The 19,146-nt window shown below is 53.9% G+C and overlaps 1 protein-coding gene across 2 annotated transcripts; it reads right to left on the reverse strand.

Annotated features, from left to right (window-relative positions):
- Window positions 1-10,567: 10,567 nt before the first annotated feature.
- On the reverse strand, window positions 10,568-18,640 carry SLAMF8 (SLAM family member 8). 2 transcript variants are annotated; one of them, XM_039246387.1, is made up of 5 exons: window positions 18,601-18,640; window positions 15,873-16,199; window positions 11,674-11,997; window positions 11,498-11,602; window positions 10,568-10,629 (listed from the first exon to the last, which is right to left on the reverse strand). In XM_039246387.1, the coding sequence occupies exons 1-5, from the start codon at window positions 18,638-18,640 to the stop codon at window positions 10,568-10,570; spliced, it is 858 nt and encodes a 285-aa protein (XP_039102318.1). The 2 variants fall into 2 exon arrangements, with proteins under 2 accessions (XP_039102318.1, XP_039102319.1); XM_039246388.1 differs by lacking the exon at window positions 15,873-16,199.
- Between the last annotated feature and the right edge of the window lie 506 nt (window positions 18,641-19,146).

Consider the following 19,146-nt stretch of genomic DNA (forward strand, 5'->3'; position numbering starts at 1 on the left):
CCCCCCCCCCCCCCCCCGTCTGTGCCCCTCCCCCTCTCCCATTTGGACGCCGCTTGAAGCCTGAGGCCCCTCCCTGCCGACCTGCCTGAACGTGCTCCTTGGCTCAGCAAACTCATCATCCTGCCTCCAGCCCCAGCCCCCACCTGGTCTCAGCCCCATTGCCTGCCACACTTCATGCTTCCTTCCTCCCTCTCCCCTCCCCCTCTCCTCTCCTCCCCTCCCTCCTACTCCCCTTCCCCCCTCTCCTCTCTTCCCCTCCCCCCTCCCCTCCCCCTCTCCTCCTCTTTCCTTCCCCTCTCTCTCTTCCTGTCTTTTTCTCTCTCCCTCCTTCCCTCTTCCTCCCACCTCTCTCCCCACCTCCCCTCAAACTCTTTCTCTCTCGCTCTCTCTCTCTCTCAGCCTGCCTCAGACTTCAGAGGCAGACTGACCATATCTGGTTCATTACCCCAGGCTCCACCTGCTCCTGGTGAAGGGAAAGGTTGTCTACTTCGCCATCTCTGAGCGTCCCGGAGTGTCCGGCCACCCCCCTCTCTCCGTCACACTGGGCTTCCACTGAGGGCCAGGCGGGATCACCTCCTTTCTCAATATCTACTCCCCTGAGAGCTCAGACTCTCTCCCTGGGCTGACCTTCCTTAGGATTAATATGATGGATAAAGATGGCACCCCCACCTGGGCACCGCCCGCAGCCAATGGCTGTGATTCCCTCGGGAACACTGTGTTCCCTCCTCCGTCCTGTAGGCTGAGGACCCTCATTCCTTCTGCTGAAAATGTGCAGTGAGGCCTGATCCCTCGGGGACTCCAGCTTGTTCTCTGCCTTGCCCTGCCCCTTGCCCCCTGCCCCAGGCAGGACCGGAGCCCTCCTCTTCTCCGTGGTGTAGGGGACCAGGAAGGAGGCCCTGATCTCACGGCAGCACTGAGGCTATGCTGGTCCTTGAGGCAAAGAGGCAACCCGGTGATGGGATGTTTGTGTGTCTTTCAAACTAGGTGGTAGGGCAACCTCACAGGAGGCTGTGCACGGAGCGGGGGGGAGGGTAGGATGTTCACCAGGGTCAGGGTGGCCGAAGCAGACCACCAGTACCCTCCCCTGTCCGCCCGAGAACACCCCTGCCCCAAGGCCCTGACTCATGCTACCCCTGGCTCCCTGCGCTCCCTTCCCCTCCCCTAGGCCACTCATTGACCCTTCAGGGGAATACGGGACACTTGCAGCCCAGAGTGAGTGGGTAGCCAAATATCTGCTTCAGCCCAGCTCCAGCTCCGTGGCTGAGGGCCCCGTGCAGGCAGGTGCTGGCCTCCATCTCAGATGGCTGGAGCCTCCCTACCATCCACCAAGGCACACCAGCCAGCCTGACCCCGAGGCAGCTCCTCTTGATGTCCTCACCACCCCGTGGCCTTGGCCTGGCTAGTACCACTCACCTGTGCGGGAGTTTCAGTGTCTGACCATCACTCCTCTGAAGTTCCTGGCCATGACACTGTCCCTTTGCTTGGAAAGACTCCCCTGAGTAGCACTGGGGGCTCTAGGTAGACGACGCAGCTGGGACTCAGGATGCAGCAGCAGTGGGCATGAGGTGGGCTGCATTCGGCGGGTGTTGGGGTCAAGGACAGCCCCAGCACTGCCCACCATTATTAGCATCAGACCCCCAGGGTTCAAGGCTTTCTGGGGCTGGGTTGGTGGGATTCGGGCCGGGCAGAGAAGCTGACCAGGGCAGGGAGGGCCTGTATAGTTGAGGCTGAGGGTGCGGTGGGAGGCTCTCTGGCCTGAGGCCCTTGCAGCCCCTCCGGCCTCAGGTTCATGTTGAAGGATCTGGAATGGAAACACCTACTGGGCTCCAGGCATGAACCAGCTGTTCCCAGGTGGAGGTGGAGCCAAGCAGAAGGGATGGCTTTTCTTCCTCAAATCATTCGCATTTAAATTATTAGCTTGCACTGTATGAAATTACCTATATTTCACCTTTTTATTTTTTTTTATTTTTATTTTTTTTTATTTCTAGGAGAGAGAGAGAGAGAGACAGCGTGAGCAGGGGAGGGTCAGAGAGAGAGGGAGTCACAGACTCTGAAACAGGCTCCAGGCTCTGAGCGGGCAGTCAGCACAGAGCCCGACGCGGGGCTCGAACCCACGAACCGCGAGATCATGACCTAAGCCAAAGTCGGACGCTTAACCGACTAAGCCACCCAGGCGCCCCAATATATTTCACCTTTTTAAAGAACTTCTACAAATGGTCATTTTCATATAATTCAATTTGACACATTGTTCATCCTCCAAATATTTTGTTTCTTTTAAAGCCCCATTCCCTGAAAATTAAGGGCCAACTAACTCTTGACTTCACCCTAAAACATAATCTTCCTTCTGTGTGCTCAGTTTGGGTAAATGGTACCCGCATCCTCCTGGTTAAAAGGTCAGATGCCCCGGTGTCTTCCCCAACCCCTCCCCGCAGCCACGCTGGCCCCTGTGGGGTCCCCGTCTAGCTGGCCTCACCGCCACAGCTCACCTGCCGGCTCTCCTGGGCCCTCCGCTCCCCCCAGGTCCCCAGAGCAAGCTTGTAGACATGCAAGTCTGCTTGCATTACTTCCCTTCTTAAAACTCCTCAGTGGCCTCCTTTCACATTAGAATTAAATTTCAAATCTTACCGTGTCCTCCCAGACCCCGAACGAGCTGGCCTCAGCCATTCCCGCATCCCAGCGTGCACCTTGCTCATCACTTCCCGGCCACAGGCACCTTCCTGCAGACACTCCCATAAGCCTGGATCTTTCCAGAAGGGCTTTCAGGTGGCTCATTCCCCAGCATGGCAGACCTCCCCATGTGGCCGTCCCTGCGGGTCTCAGGGTGGGCTCCTCCCCCGAGACACCCTTTGTGTCGACATGACCCAGCCTGACGTGGCTCCCTTCCTATTCCTGCTCACAGTGTCCAGCTCTTCTCCCTAGAGCTTAATACAGTTGTTGGTTTTTTTAAATTTAATTAATTAATTTTAATTTGCATCCAGGTTAGTTAGCATATCGTGCAATAATGCTTTCAGGAGGAGAATCCAGTGATTCTTCCCTTATATATAACACCCAGTGCTCATCCCAACCAGTGTCCTTCTTCCTGCCCCTCGCCCATTTAGCCCACCCCCCTCCCCCCCCCGCAACCCCTCCAGCAACCCTCGGTTCTCCGTTTTTAAGAGTCTTTTATGTTTTGTCCCCCTCCCTGTTTTTATATTATTTTTGCTTCCCTTCCCTTAGGTTCATCTGTTTTGTATCTTAAATTCCACATATGAGTGAAGTCATATGACATTTGCCTTTCTCAGACTAAGTTTGATGAGCGTAATACACTGTAGTTCCATCCACGTAGTTGCAAAGAGCCTAACACAGTTTTAATTAAAGGTTATGTGTATTTGTTTATTGTGTGTCTGTCTCTAGACTAGACTGCAAGCTTCCTGGGTGCAGGGCCCCAGCTGTCTGGCTCACAGCTCTGTTCCCCGGGTGCTACCAGCTCATTACAGATGTGCTGCATGGTGACTGCTGGGGACAGCCTGCTCAGTCCTCCAGGAAACCAGGGGCCATCGTCCGGTCAGATCCAGGCCCCTCTCCTGTGTTCTTCTGGAGCTGCAGTGACAGCCTGTGGGGCATGTCATGGGGGGAGGTCTCAGGTTCAAGAGGTGGGTGTGAATCATGATAGGCATAAATCCACGGGGGGAAGTGTCCGTAGTCAGGCAAGCCCTTGACACCTGCAATGCTAACTCAAGCTAACACTTCGTTACATAAAAGATACCCTGCCCTCCTCCTACTTTGACAAATACACCTTCAAAATGATCCGGAAGCCAGATCTGGATTCAGAAATCTTGGCTTCTTGGGGTTGCATAGCCGAGCTTCGTTTCCTAGGAAGAACTGGCCCCCGAGACTGGGGGCAGACCCTCTCCTCCTCTCACCTACAACTCCGTCCAGCGCTGTGAAGGGTTTGCCCACCTGTGAGGCGCCCTGGCCCCGTGTCCGAGCTCCGCACTGACCCTCAGAGCTGCTTCTCGGCTACTCTAGGACGTAGGGGTGCACATTCAGGAACTTCGGCCCATCTTTGGGAGGGCAAATGCAGGAAATGGTTTGTACAAGGCCCAGATTCCCATGTGGACAGGGAACTCCAGGATCCTGGATTCCTGGAGTGTGTTCTAGAAGAGTAAGGGGGAGCTCCGGGTGGACAGACCCTTGCCTGTGCAAGAGCATCACAGCAAGCTCGCGGAAGGGTGATGCTATCAGTGATCGCGGCACAGGGAACGGACAGACAGACCTCCTACCGTACAGTCCTTGCTGGACACAACCCCAGGAGACCAAACTCTCCAGCGACCGCTGCCTGGACTTGGCTGCGGCTCTAGCTGGTCCCTCTCGGGTGAGTCATAAGTGAGAGCTCTCCATCTCCTCCTGACTGCTGTCCCCTGGAGGGAGGGGACCCTCAGGACAGCCTGCCGGCCCTGGGGTGCTCTCTGGGAAGACCTACCCCAGGAAACCCCTGTGCATAATTTCTCCCGATGGAAGCTCCACTCCCAGCCAGAGACTCTGTCCTTTTCATCATTTTCTTTGGGGACCTGACTGCCCTCCTTGGGGACCGAGGTCTCAGGAGCCAGGAGATAGATGCCTTTGTGCACACACTGGGGGTTGCATTATGGTTTACTCAGGGGCATGGAATGTTGACACGTTGCTTCCCCACCAGGTCCCCGCCAGTCTGCGGGCTCCTGGAGGGCAGGGATCGCGATGCCTCTCTTCGGCCTCCTCTGCATCCCGGCTGGTGCTGGTGCAAGAGGGGGCCAGCAGGTGAGCAGTTGGTGCATTCTGGAGGGACAGACAGCCGCGTTGCCTTTCCTACTGATCCCAGTTCAAACTTTTCCTTGTCCTTTATTTTGTTAAACTGATACCCCTTCTGACAAGATGTCCTGTGACTCTTTTCCATTCCCCAGAGGGAGGATCCTTGACCCAGCTGGGCCGACCGAGCTTGGTTTTGTTGATGGGAATTTCAATCTTCAGTGAGCCATTCAGGAACAGAAACAGAGCAGATTTATTTGATGGTGGTCCCAAGGATGCTATGCCGATGCCTGTGTCCCCGAGGCCACCTGGCTTTGACCTTTCTGAGGCCTGGTTTGTCAGTGTTTTCTTTGGTTCTCTGAGTGCTATAGACTGAATGTTTGTGTCCTTTCCAAATTCATATGTTTAAATCCTAATGCCCAATGTGGTAGTGTTTAGGGGTAGGGCTTTTGGGAGATGATTAGGCCATGAGGATGAACCCCTNCCCCCCCCCCCCCCCCGAATTCATGGGCTGAAATCGAATTCCCAATGTGGTGATATTCGGAGGTGAGAGCTTTCAGAAGAGACCTGAGGATCGAGCTCTTGTGAAGGGAATTTGTGCCTTTATAAAGGGACCCCAAAGAGCTCCCTCGCTCCTTCTGCCATGTGAGGGCATGGTGGGAAGATGGCCATCCATCCATGAGCCAGGAGGCGGGCTCTCATGGGACACTGAATCAGCCAGCACCTTGATCTTGGACTTCCCAGCCTCCAGAACCATGAGAAATAAATTTCTGTTGTTTCTAAGCCGCCTAGACCCTGGTATTCTTCTACAGCAGCCTGAACTAAGACACTGAGCTACCTAGGGCTTTCTAGAAAAATTCCTTTTGCTTTAGTTAAAACCAGAGATGGTTTCTGTTCTTTGCCTCCACAGAACTCTGATGCCAGGTTTTCACATTATTGTTAGATACCCTAAAGAACATGATTTATTTATTTAAAAAATTTTTAAATATTTATTTATTTTTGAGAGAAAGAGACAAAGTACAAGTGGGGGAGAGGCAGAGACAGAGGGAGACACAGGATCCGAAACAAGCTCCAGGCTCTGAGCTGTCAGCACAGACCCAAGAACCGTGAGATCGTGACCCGAGCTGAAGTAGGATGCTTAAACGACTGAGCCACCCAGGCACCCCAAGAACATGATTTATTAAATGGCCAAATGCATCATATTGACTTATTTGACTGATTTCCTGTCGTTTTGTGCTTTCCTGCCAATAGCATTCCTACTTTCCATCGATGCTCCCTTCTTTTCACTTCTGGTACATTCCCCGAGCAACACGTTGAGAGAAGGATGGAGGAAGGAGGCTGGAGACTGGGAGAAGTCTGGTTTGCGGGAAGCTGGCATGTTTCTGACACACGAGCTAAATCTTTTCATCAGCCTCCTTCACTTCACCGTCTACTCATTCTTCCCTGACTTCATAAATCTTCTGTGATGTGGGAAGAACCTTGTGTAGGGCAGGGAGGCCTAACAGGTTTTGTCTTCGCTCCCAACTTGTGTTAATTGGCCCGAGTCACTTGAGTGTTGTGCTGCCTGCGGACTTAGTGGGACCAGTGTGTCATAGTAATTATCCATGCCCGACACGGTCCCGCAGGGAGGCGGTAGGTGCCGCGTATCTGTCATTCCTGCTCTGATGCGACCTCCCACCCGACATGCATGGCCTCTAGTCTATCATACTGCTGTGCGGTGGGTTCTGCATCGGCACCATCGCTGAAACAGTCCACTTCATATTGGGCTCTCCATTTGGCGGGGAGCTTCTCCCTGGCCGTGTGGTGCAGAGGAGGGGACGGGCTGATTAGATAACCTCAAGCTAATTCTGACTCTGTCACTGACCAATTATGTCATTCCAGGGAGTAGCCATCTCTTTGGGCCTCAGCTTTCCACCTGAGAAATGAAGAACCTGAACTGAGAAACCACAAAGTTTCCTTCCAGCTTCGAGATCCTATTACTCGTGTGAGTCACCATCTGCCTCTCAGGGACGTGGTCCAGGGGCCTGAGCTGCACAACCTGCCTACGGGAGAGCCCTTCGAGCACTTGAGGACACTCTGAGTCTTCTACTCTGCGCTCAGTATGACCAGTTTGCTTCATCATTTTTCGTATGATAAAGTTTCTACAATTCCTGCGATTTGGGTCATTCTCTTCTTGACACTTGAGTTTTCCGATGGCTCCCCGGAAGTGCAGCTCCCAGGACTGGCTAGTTGTGCAGAGGGAGTATCTCCATTCCTTACCCATGTGCTCAGGCTGCGCCCCCACCAGACGGGACCTCCAGCGCACAGCCCGAGGGGAGGCGCTCACTGAAACGTTCCTGGATCTGGGGATGGTTGAGATGGTTGCTCTGTGTCACCTTTTTTGTTTTTATTTATTTATTTTTTTTACTGTTTACTTATTTTTGAGAGAGAGAGAGAGGGAGAGAGAGAGAGAGCACAAGCAGGGGAGGGGCAGAGAGAGAAGGAGACACAGAATCCAAAGCAGGCTCCACACTCCGAGCTGTCAGCACAGAGCCTGATGCAGGGTTCCAACTCATGAACCGTGAGATCGTGACCTGAGCGGAAGTTGGGAGCTTAACTGACTGAGCCACTCGGGCACCCCCATCCACGCCGTGCAGCTCTGGAGGCCCTCCTTCACGCTGCATGCAGATAAGTTGCAGGGGGCCATGGAGTCAAATCTGGAAGGAGATGGTGCTTGCCCAGAAGACCAGTAACTGACCAAGTCTTAATGGAACAGGTGCTACTGCTCTTTCTTAACAAACATGGAAGGAAGCTTTACCAGAGATGCGGTTTGTAATTATTTTAATTAAGTTTATTTATTTTGAGAGACAGCAAATGGTAGAGGGGCAAAGAGACAGGGAGAGAGAGAATCCCAAGTAGGCTCTGAGCTGTCAGTGCAGCGCCAGTCGCGGGGCTCAAACTCACCAACCGTGAGATCATGACCTGAGCCAAATTCAAGAGTCAGACACTTAACTGACTGAGCCACAGGCAGCCTGCAAAAAATTTTAAAATGAGGAATTGGGTGTTCCTCTTCCCATTGATGCAAAAAACCATGTCTCTGTCACACTTCTCTTTTGCCACGCACCCCTCTCCATTCTGTCTGGCGTCATGTCACGGGACCCCTATTCCCTGGCTGTTCTTGCTGCTGTGCTTTGCATAGAAGGACAGTACAAAGGCTTTGCTCAAGGAAAATGGAATGAAAACAAAGACAAGCAAAAACAGAGCCTACCTGAAATTATGGTGTAATGGTTGTTGTGGGAGGAATCTGACACCCAGACAGGTGGGGGCGCTCTTGGCTACCTTAACCCGGGATGTGTGTTCCGAAGATCACAGGGTCCCACATGCTGGGGCCCCAGGCCATGACTCCAACCCTCCCCTTCCCCACTCCCCCAGTACCGCCTCCATTTCCACCCAGCCACCTGGCCTCCACTCTCTTCTTCGAAAACACTAACCATGCCTCCACTTCAGAGCCTTTCTTTGTACCTTCTGTCTCTGGGTTATTCTTTGCCCACAGACCCCACTTGCCCTCCACTAGCCCATCTGAGATGGGTCCTTCCTCCCAGCACCCTGTTCTCTAGCCTTTTACTCTGCTTTATCTTCTTTTATTAAAAGTTTATTTATTTTGAGAGAGAGAAAGAGAGAGAGTGTGTGGCAGAGAGAGAGAGAGAGAGAGAGAGAAAGAGAGAGAGAGAGAATGAATCCCAAGTAGGCTCTTTGCTGCCAGAGCAGAGTCCAACTCAGAGCTCAAACCCACTAACAGCAAGATCATGACTTGAACCACGAAATCAAGTGTCAGATACCTAACCTACTGAGCCACCAGGAGCCCCACTGTTTTATCTTCTTACTAGACCCCACCGACCTAGGACACACACCTCCTTGCTTATTTTTATTTCTAGACTATAAACTCCATGAAGGAAGGGCTTTGTTCGCTTCTGATTCTCCAGTCCCTCAGACCATACCCAGCACTTGCTGAACCTTCAGTCGATGTCTGTCCTGTGTGACAGCCCCGGTGCTAGTTAGCACATTGTTGTCTCGGAAGTACTTTGAGTTTTTTGGAGGAGGGCTAATTGATCCACTGGTTGACAAGTGTGTCACAGGGAACAGGAACATCAATTTATTTGAGCAGCATGAATCTAGTTAAAAAGGCCCTGGTGCACCGCATCACGGAGCCACCATTAAATGAGGTCACTAAGAGTTAACTCATGAAGAGAGACATGTGGGTCCCTCCCCCATCCAGAATTGTTCCGATCTGAGGTGGGGCCCTGGGGATGAAGGGAAGAAAGGTGGGGGGTACAGGGTGTGCGCGCATGTGTGTGTGTGTGTATGTTTGTGTGTGTGTTTTCCCCACACAACTCCCATGGCTTCTTGCTAGATCCTGGGGTTTCTCTTTCACATCATTTTTAAGGACAGAGGCCACTTTTGCAAGAGAAACCAGTGACCACGGTGAATGCCTCTAGGTGGCAGGTGGGAGCGACACAAGCTTCAAGGTTGGGGGGCCATGGGCATCATATAGGTGGATGGGGAAGGGAGGCGAGGGGAGACAAGCTGGGGCAGGAAAGGACCAGGTGAAGCCCAGTGACCAGCTGGGACCACTGAGCAGACCCAGCAGGCAGGGAAATTCCAGAACAAGTTGAATGGAGGAGTGGGGATGGACTCTAGAGAGTTGTGCTGACCATTCGTTGAAGGTAAAGCAACTGTCCTGAAACTGGGGGAAAGACAGGAGATCCTTGCCCAGGACTGACCTAGTGAGTGATCGAAGTTTCCCTGGGAAAATACTTCAAAACTTGCCCGTTTCCTCAAGGCCTCCTTCCTCTCTATTATCCCTACAGAGCATCTCCCCTCCACAAGACACTGGACATTCCCCAGGATCCACAGGGACATTGATCGTCCAGGGCACTCACCAACCTCCCATCGTTGTTGATGAACTATTGATGTGGACTGAATAGATCTCATCAAAATCCATTTGTTGAAGTCCTAACTCCCAACATCTCACAATATGACTGTATTTGCAAATAGGGCTTCAAAGAGATAATTAAAATTAAATGAGGTCATTGGGATGGGCCCTAATCCATTAAGACCGGTGTCCTTATCAAAAAAGGAGAGCCACCAGGAATGCATGCACACGTCGAGAAAAGGCCACAGAAGGACACAGATCGAAGGAAGACATCTGCAGGCCAAGAAGAGAGGCCTCAGAAGAAACCAAAGCTGCTACACCTTGATCTTGTGCTTTTAGCCTCCAAGACTCTGACAAAGCGAATTTCCATTCTTTAAGCCCCAAATTCTGTGGTACCTTGTTACGGGGGCTCTAGTGGACCGATGCAAGTATTAACTAATTGGCACCAAAGAGTTGCATCCAATCAGGGTCCCAGACTCTAAAAGGTATTAGACATTTGAACTAACAGAAAAACTCTGATCACCCATTTCCAGCTCTGGCCCCAGCCCCGCCCCTGTAGTTTGAGACCCTGATGTTCCCTGATGACCAAGGCCTTATCATAAGATCTAGAAATAGACAAGGGTGAAGGAGGGGATGCTCTGTGATCTTGCCCTGAGCAGAGCCAGGATGTGCAAGGAGCAGGGCAGGGGGAGGGGATGTGGAAGGTTGTGCCAGTGTTTTCTGTGTGGTGGTTCCCAGTGCCAGAGCTTCCCGGGCTGCTCCTGGAGCGGGGACAGGAGCGCCACCAGAGGAAGGAGGACCAGGGTCGTGTCAGACACCAGCAATGTCCAAGAGCATCATGTGCTTCCTGATGGTCCAGGCAACAGTTTGTATCTTCCTCCATTGCAGGACCTATACAAGCGGGTTCTCTGTCTCTGGAGCCCCTCTGTTGGCACAGATGTCCTGCTTTTTTCCTGGCAAAGAGATCAGAAAGTTTACCCTCTGACGTTGGACTCTTAGTTTGGAATCTTGGCTTGGCCCGAAGCCACTCCAGACAGCCTGGGGGTAGACATCCCCACGGAGCCCAGGTTAATGGGGGTGTTTGTGTCAGGGGCAGGACATCCTGGTGTTGAGGCAGAGGCTGAGCTGGAGGGATGGCTCAGACCCCAGCCCCACCTCTGAGTTTCTCCCTTTCTCTTCTCCTGGAGGAGGACTTATGATCTCCTAGCCAGAGAGGTACTTTTCTCAGGGAGCATTTCCTAGGAATGGTGGGCAAGACGGGGTTGGCGTTCACTTAGACTTGCACTCAACAAAACTTTATCCACGCGAGCGCTGTTCCAGGAACCATTGCTAGATGCCGGTTGGTAAGTGAGCCTTGGCCTTTAAGGGGCTGAGAACTCAGTGGCAGAGTAAGTGCAGTGAGCGCTGGGTGAGCAGTGCAGATTAAAGGAAGAACACCAACCATGTCCGGGCTGGGGGAGCAAGTCAGGAAGGCTTCCTGGAGCAGGTGCACCTTGGAGATTTTGGAGGAGATAGTCACATGAAGAAGGGGGATTGGGTGGGAAACCATGGAAAGTGTTTCCAGACAGAGGGGATGGCTGGTACAAAGGCTTGAAGAGGTGTGAGAGGTGTGCAGGGGAAGAGTTCTTTTGAAGAATTGCAAAAGAAACTTCACACTGATCAATGAGATCAGAGACCAGGGTATACGATGAGAGTCAGGACCTGATGTGACAAAGGTAAGGAAGACAGACCATCTGAAGCCTGGTCTCCTGGAGGAGGTCCAGCCTTACCCTCCTTCCCAGTAGATCCTCCTCTTCCAAACCCATCTGGCACCTGAAGGACTCCTACCTGAGTAGCAGGGGTGCCAGGCAGAGAGGAGACCAGCCAGGGTCAGGAGCAGGGACACGGGCACCACCACCAGCAGCATATCTTTGTAGGAGGACTTTCCTGGGACCGGACATGGGGGGGGGGCAGCGTCAGAGGGGGGCTTGATGCTTCACAACCCCTGAACCACTGACCCCTGGCCCTTGGCATACCTGCCTCATGATGGCAGCTCTCCCAAGGGGTGACGGTGGCCAAGTCCCAGCTGACAGGGTTGGAGACGATGCAGGAATAGGCCACGCTCTTGTCTCCTGGCCCCAGTGAAACCTTCAGCACCCGTCCATCCGTGAAGAGGCCACTTGGCTCAATACCAAAGTCAGTGGCCCCCTCCCGTCGCCAGCTATAGGTTATGTCACTGACATTGGGGGCCCAGCAGGACAGGAACACCTGACAGGTCTTGGGGGGCTGAGCACCCCCTGATACAGCGATGAACACTTGTACCACGGGTCTGCGCACTGCATCTAGGCAAGAACAGTAGAGCGGGCATGGGTTACAGTGATGCTGGGCGGGGCATGCCAGGAAGGGCACACAGTGCCTGCTCTGGGATCCGTGCAGGGCTAGAGGTCACCTCTGACCAGGCCACTCTTGTCCGCAGGACAGAAGCTGACTTCCTTAGTCTGGTGTTCAAGACCCTTCCTGAAATAGTCAATGCCAGCCTCTCTGGTCGGAGCCTCCTGCCAGTCTTACTCACTGACCCTAATGAATTTCCAGTCCTCCCCAGCACGGCATACTCTTCCACACCGCTCCTGCTCACCCATGGCTCTCCTGTGCTCCCGTGCCTTTCTCCTCTCTTCCTCCTAGAAAACTCCTACCAATCCTTCAAAACCCAGCTTGGACACATTGCTTCCTGCTCTGATTAGGAGGCCTTCCCTCATAGTCCAGGCTCTGACCCCTCCAAGAAGTCCATGTCCCTTGTCATAGCGCTTTCTTCATGATATATCAACCAGAGAGATGATAGGCATGTATTAAGTCAGGCAAGAAAACAAACACAATCCTGGACTATTAGAGCTTATATTTTGGTGAAGAAGACAGGTACTGACAAGTGATTGAGTAATTAAGAAAATAATTACAAGGGTGCAGGGAGCGGGGGGTGGGGAGTACTGTTTTGTTGTCTTCATAACCCTAGCTGTCTAGGTGTGTAGCCGCCTGGACCATTGAACAAACTGGGGTCTTGGCATCCTAGGCGGTGGCTCCCTTTTCCTGTATAGCTTGATGAGTAAATCCTGGGTCTCTGTGGCAATGGGGGCCAGCGGGAGAGCATTCTAGTGACAACAGGAGCACTCAGTCTCTGACAGCATTCCAAAGTCAAGCAGAGTAAAACCTCATTAATGCCAGCTCAATCTGGTGGGATTTGTGAGATGGAAAAAGAAAGATTTGCTGGGCACACTAATAGTATAAACAAAGATTACCGTGTGTGTGTGTGTGTGTGTGTGTGTGTGTGTGTTGCGGGGGGGGGGTGGTGGGTATTTACATCACTTAAGAGGACAAGCTGCTTCCAAACACTATCAGGCACAGTAGAAACACCCATTGACATTTCTAGTAACTGATCTGCTAATTCAAATCATTCTTATCTATTGTCAAAGCACAGCTCCCAAGGACGGCGGCTTGGCAGTTTTGTGCAATTAGTTCTAATCACGCTATGTATTTGGAAGCAATAAAACAGCAATTTCCTTAAAATCTGTAATTCAGATGCTGAGAACAAGGCATTTAGAGCTTAGTGGTGTGGGTGCTGCATGTATTATCGCATTCAATGTCCTCATTTCACATGTGCAGCAGCTGAGACTCAGAATAGGAAGAGGCTCCGGGGCTGCCTGGATGGTTGTAGAGGTTATTCACTGCACAAGGGAATTGGGCTAAGGGGATAGCAGGTGGGGGTGGGGTTGCTGAAATCCATCCAGCGCTCTGCTTGCCAAGGTGGGCAACTTGGTTCAGGGCTGTGCGCATCCCGGACACACACCTAACTGCACACTGGCACCTCCGACAGCTCACCCAAGGACAGCCAGCTAGCTGTCTCTGGGTTGGTTTGTGTGTGGGGTCTCTCTCCTTCTCAGTTTACTGCTGCCTTTCTCTCCCTCACTGTCTTCTTCTTCCCAGCTGCCACTCATGCTTTTCAGTCTTAAATTTGGACCTTTTTCTCCCTACTACTCTACCAAATTGCTGACATGTTACTGAAATAGTGGTTTGGGGTAACTCATATGCCTTTTCCAAGCCTTAGGTAGATAAATGAGAGCTAAAAGGCCATTTTTTTCTTGATCAGCAGAAATATGGTGGAGGTGGGGGCAGTGGATGCAGAAGTAGAGGTGCTGATGGCAATAGAGGCAATGATAGAGGCGGTGATGGTAGAGGTGGTGATTGTAGTAGAGATAATGGGGGGGAGTTCTGTTGAAAGTGGAGAAAGTGAAGGTGGCAGAGGTAATGGTGGAGGAGGTGATATGGTGGAGGTGATTGTGGAGGAGGTGATTGAGGAAGAGGCAGAGGTGGTGGAAGTGGAGAAGGTGGAGGCAGTAGAGGTGATGGTGGTGGTGGAGGTGATGGTGGAGGAGGTGATGGTGGTGGAGGAGGTGATGGTGGAGAAGGTGGAAGTGGAGTTGTAGGAGGTGTAGATGTAGGAGGTGGTAGTGGTGGAGGTAGTCGAGGTGATGGTAGAGGAGATGGTGGTGGAGGAGGTGATGGTGGAGAAGGTGGAGGTGGTGGAGGTAGTGGAGGTGATGGTGGAGATGGTACAGGTGATGGTGGAGGTGGGGATCTTGGAGGAGGTAGAGGAGGTGGTGGTGGACATGATAGTGGTGGACATGATTGGAGGAGGTGGAAATGATGGTGGAGGCAATGTTGGACGTGGTGGAGGTGGTGGAGGTGATGGTGGAGATGGTACAGGTGATGGTGGTGGAGGAGGTGATGGTGGAGAAGGTAGAGGTGGTGGAGGTAATGGTGGAGATGGTACAGGTGATGGTGGAGGTGGTGGAGGTGATGGTGGAGATGGTACAGGTGATGGTGGTGGAGGAGGTGATGGTGGAGAAGGTAGAGGTGGTGGAGGTAATGGTGGAGATGGTGGAGGTGATGGTGGAGGTGGTGGAGGTGATGGTGGAGACGGTACAGGTGATGGTGGTGGAGGAGGTGACGGTGGAGAAGGTGGAGGTGGTGGAGGTGGTGGTGGAGATGGTACAGGTGATGGTGGTGGAGGAGGTGATGGTGGAGAAGGTAGAGGTGGTGGAGGTAATGGTGGAGATGGTACAGGTGATGGTGGAGGTGGTGGAGGTGATGGTGGAGATGGTACAGGTGATGGTGGTGGAGGAGGTGATGGTGGAGGTGGTGGAGGTGATGGTGGAGACGGTACAGGTGATGGTGGTGGAGGAGGTGATGGTGGAGAAGGTGGAGGTGGTGGAGGTAGTGGAGGTGATGGTGGAGATGGTACAGGTGATGGTGGAGGTGGGGATCTTGGAGGAGGTAGAGGAGGTGGTGGTGGACATGATAGTGGTGGACATGATTGGAGGAGGTGGAAATGATGGTGGAGGCAATGTTGGACGTGGTGGAGGTGATGGTGGAGGAGGTAGAGGGAATAGAGATGAAGTTGCTGAAAGAAGCGTCCATCTAGTCCCCAGTGAAGTCAGTCGCCCCAGCTGAGGTGCCGAATGCAGGTGCATGAATGACCTTGGCAAACCTTGGGGAGCAGGAGGCCCACCCAGTTGAGTGCTCCCACTCGCAGAACATAAGAAATTAAAACTGTTGTTTTCAGCCAGTAGGTTTGGGGATGGTTTGCTTTGCAACAACAAATAACTGAGAAGACCTGTGAATGTTATACATAAAAATCTCTAAATACATCTAAAAGAACTCTCTAAAGCAATATAAAATAAAAATTCCATACTTTAATTATAATAAAAAACATCGCATCATGGTTTGATTGGCAATGCCGTTTTTCCTTGTCAGCAGTTTGTCAAATAATGACACATTCTGATCTTAGAATTTTGAAGTGCTGGCCGACCGCCGTATCAGACGCTTTCCCAAACACCGTGTGTTTCGTCTTTGCGGGCAACTCGTGTAATATCACTTCCGATGCCCATTTTGTAAGTGAGAAAGGTGAACACTAGGGAGGCTCAGTTAGCATCGTGCCCAAGGCCACTGAGCCAAGAAAAGGCCATGCTAGAGTTCAGGCAAGGACTGTGGGGTGGCAAAGCCAGGCTGCCCCAGACGGGAGCTCACCTGAGGGACTTTCTGAGCTGTGCCGTGGGGACCACTGTGCCCTGAGTCGGCCGTGAGGTCAGAGGCCAGAGATCTCTGGAACCCTGTTCTCCCCCGCTCCCAGGACCCGGGATGCCTTTCCGGGGTCAGGCACACTCACCGTACACCTTGAGCTGCAGCATCTGGGTCCAGGTCCGGCCTCCCGTGTCCACCAACAGCACGGAGAAGTTGCCGCTGTCTCCCGGCTCCAGGGACTGGAGCTCCAGGCTGAGGTTGCTGTGAAGCTGGGCTCGGCCCAGGAAGCGCGAGTGGTACAGCGTCTCCTGGGAGCCCCGGAAGAATGTGGCCACGAGCTCCTCCGAAGGCCAGAGAGATCTCCAGATGGCCTCTCGGACTTGGAAGCCGGGGGGGCGCTTGGCCAGCAGCAGCACCGAGCCCCCCACCTGGCCGTGCACTTGGGCCCCACGGACTACGGCGGGAAGGACAGCTGAAAGAACAGAGCGCTGTCCGTGGGCCCGCCCCAGGCTCCTCACCCCTGCTCCCCCTCTGCTCCTCATGCACCCTGCTAAGCTGCTGTGAAGCACATTAGGGCCACGCTCCCTCCACCCACGCTGAGCAGGTGCGCCGAGCCAGGGACTGGGAATAAAACCAGAAGGGAGAGAAGCCCTTACGCTCACAGAGGAAGTCAGACTCTAAGCAAATGCTTAGAATATATTAAGCCCCATGCTGGGGAGAAAGGAGCGCTCCGGAAGAACCGAGGTAGGATGATGGTCTTGAGGGGCTCAGAGAAGAAATGCTTAAGCTGAGGCCAGAAGGCAGAATGGGGGTGAGCCAGGCCTGGTGGAAGACTGTCGGGAGCCCGGGGTGGGGAAGTGTCTCTCAGGTGGAGGGCAGGATGGCGGAGGGCACAAAGGCCCGCGAGCAGGCGAGCAGGAGGGCCGGAGGGCAGGGTGCAAGAGAACTGAAACTAGTTCTCTGCAGGGGAGTCAGCAACCTACTGCAGAGCCGGCAGGAGCTGTGGCAGCCTGAAAGCAGCGTCTGGGTTTTATCTTTAGAGCCGTGGGTGGCCTTGCGCAGGGTTGAAGGAAGAGAGTAACAGGATGAGATGCTGGTTAGAAAGACCATGCCAGCGGGAGCGCAGGGAATGTGCCGGAAGCTTCAGGGCAGGCGCTGCAGAGAGTGAACTCCTGCTGCGGAGGGGAGGGTGAGGGGGGTGCGGGGGGGACAAATGGGAGGGGCGGAGAGGGATTCAGGTGTGCAGTCAGTGAGGATGGATCCTAGTCGTGGTCGAGGAGGGAAGGAGAAGGAGTTACGGAGGCCAGGGACCCACTGGGCGCGGAGCTGGTGGACGGAGGAGCAGGCTGGGCAGGGCTGAGATGCTGGGGTTAGGTGACACCTCTGGGGGGAGTGCCCCTGACCCCTCCGCCAGCCGCTCACTGCTCATCCAGACCCTCTGCCTCCCCTCATCTCTCCTCTGGTCAAGGCAATATCCGCCCTGTTTCTCTGTGCGCCGGCACCCTGGGGCACCTGCCTTGCTCCTCTGCTGTGACTGCCCGTGGGTGACTCAGGGGCTGCCACAAGACAGCGAGTTCCTCGGGTCCTCCCCGTAGCCCTGCCCACCTGTGTTCAGGCGCACATGGGAGAAGCTCAGCTCACGGTACTGGGGGGATGACAATTCACTGAGGACGCACCTGGCGCCCGGTGCAGGGGCCCCAGGGTGCAGAGCGCAGCGCGGCACGGACAGAACCTTCCCCGGGCACCCGGCTTCTGCTTGCGGGGTTGTGTTCCCTGGGGGGTCGCTCAGCCAGCCCCTTGCCCACCTCGCCGCCCTCTCTAGCCCTAAGCCACAGAGAAGGCAGCGCTAATGCGGAGCGGCACCCCAAACCACGTGCCAGGCGTCCTGATGGGCGCTGGTGGCCAGTCAAGCCCCTGGGAGGCTGTCTTGCCCCAACCCTGCTACCAGTGAACGGTATGGCTTCAGCGGGTCACCCTCGTCCCCAGGCTCCCATCGCCCTTCCCCCAAACAAGGGGGTGCACCCAATCCGCGGTGCTCATCTGGCTTGCCATTAAGGGGCCTTCAGACAACTTAGTTTTTGCCTTCCATGTCCAAGGATTTGAAGGATTTGTGAACCACACAGATTCCTTTTTTTTCTTTTTTGAGAGGTTCCCTGCACATGTTAGTATATTCAGGGCCTTTGGAGCCCTCCAGGCCAGGACCCCATGCAGGGGACCCAGGACGAGGTCATCCCCAAGTCCTTCTGAGTCCCTGGTGGGAACCCTGGATGCCTTAGCCTTTGCCACAGCCCGACTCCTGCCCCCTCCCACCCATCGCCGACCTTGCAGTGCCGACCCCTGTCCCGAGGGCCACTTGCTAACCACGGAGGGAAGTCGGGTGGCAGACAGGATGGGGGATCGCCCTTCCCACAGCACACCCTGCCTCGCCATGCCAGGTCTCACCTGTTCTCACCTCCCACCCCTCCCCGATGTCCACCTCCCTGACACAGACCTGCAGGTTTCCCACAGGCCGATGGAAAGATGTGCTTCTTCCTAAGAGTCTCCTCTGCCCTGCCTACCTTCTTCCCAGACTGTACGAGAATTCCCTCACCCTTTTCACCATAGTCTCTGCCCAAACCACTGAGCCACCAGCCCAAGTTTTAACTGCCCTGGACCACAGGACATGTCTCATGGGCATGGATGTTGTGAGAGCAGCCTGCCAGCACCTTCCACCCAGGACCCTGCATCTCTCTGGCTCTGTCCAGCTTTCAAGGTTGCCTGAGGACTTGCTTCCGCCTTCCCTGGACCTCCTCAGCCCCTGGGTCCTTGCTTGGGATGAGGTCCCTTCCCAGAAGGCTGGCGAGGGGCCCTGGCCACGCACCTGCCCCACTTACCTTCCCAGAGAAGCAGACTCCACAGGGACCACATGGCCATTCTTCTCCAGAGAGGCCAGCACGCTCTTTCAACAACCGAAATCCAGAACATCCTCGGTCAAGTGGATATCCAGAAGGAGCTGTGGTCCTTCTGGAAAGTCCCATGTCCAGAAGGAGGAATCTTGACTCAGAACGAGATGCCCCGAAAGTGAAAATATCCGAAGGAAAGTGGAAGTTGGCCACTGGCCTAGCTGGGCTTTCTCAGGACTGGATTCTTGTAAGTCAGCCTCTTTCATGTGCCTGTGGTTGGCCAATGCCTTTGCCAGGGGCAGGCGCCCCAACACAAGCCCACATCTTCCTGCTGGACCCGCCAGCCCTCCCTGCATCCCACTGGCCCCCTGGGTGGCTGCCCTTCCTGCTGCAGCCACAGAGAGCCTTCCAGATTGCAACTGCCTTTGCTACTTCTCTAAAATTCTTCCGCACCTCCTGCTGCCCTCAAAATAAAGACAAAACTCTCGGCTTGGTGTGCAAGACTCTCTGAAGTTCAACTCCAGCACACTTGTCCGA

Source organism: Hyaena hyaena, unplaced genomic scaffold (assembly GCF_003009895.1).
Source record: "Hyaena hyaena isolate Hyena2069 unplaced genomic scaffold, ASM300989v1 scaffold_281, whole genome shotgun sequence".
Taxonomy (NCBI): domain Eukaryota; kingdom Metazoa; phylum Chordata; class Mammalia; order Carnivora; family Hyaenidae; genus Hyaena; species Hyaena hyaena.

Coding starts and splice junctions, on each gene's coding strand:
- SLAMF8 (XM_039246387.1), bottom strand. CDS start 18,640: ATGGCCATGTGGTCCCTGTGGAGTCTGCTTCTCTGGGAAG. Junction 11,603..11,673: donor AGGTATGCCAAGGGCCAGGG/GTCAGTGGTTCA, acceptor GTCCGGTCCCAG/GAAAGTCCTCCTACAAAGAT. Junction 10,630..11,497: donor CCCCTGCTACTCAGGTAGGA/GTCCTTCAGGTG, acceptor TCTCTTTGCCAG/GAAAAAAGCAGGACATCTGT.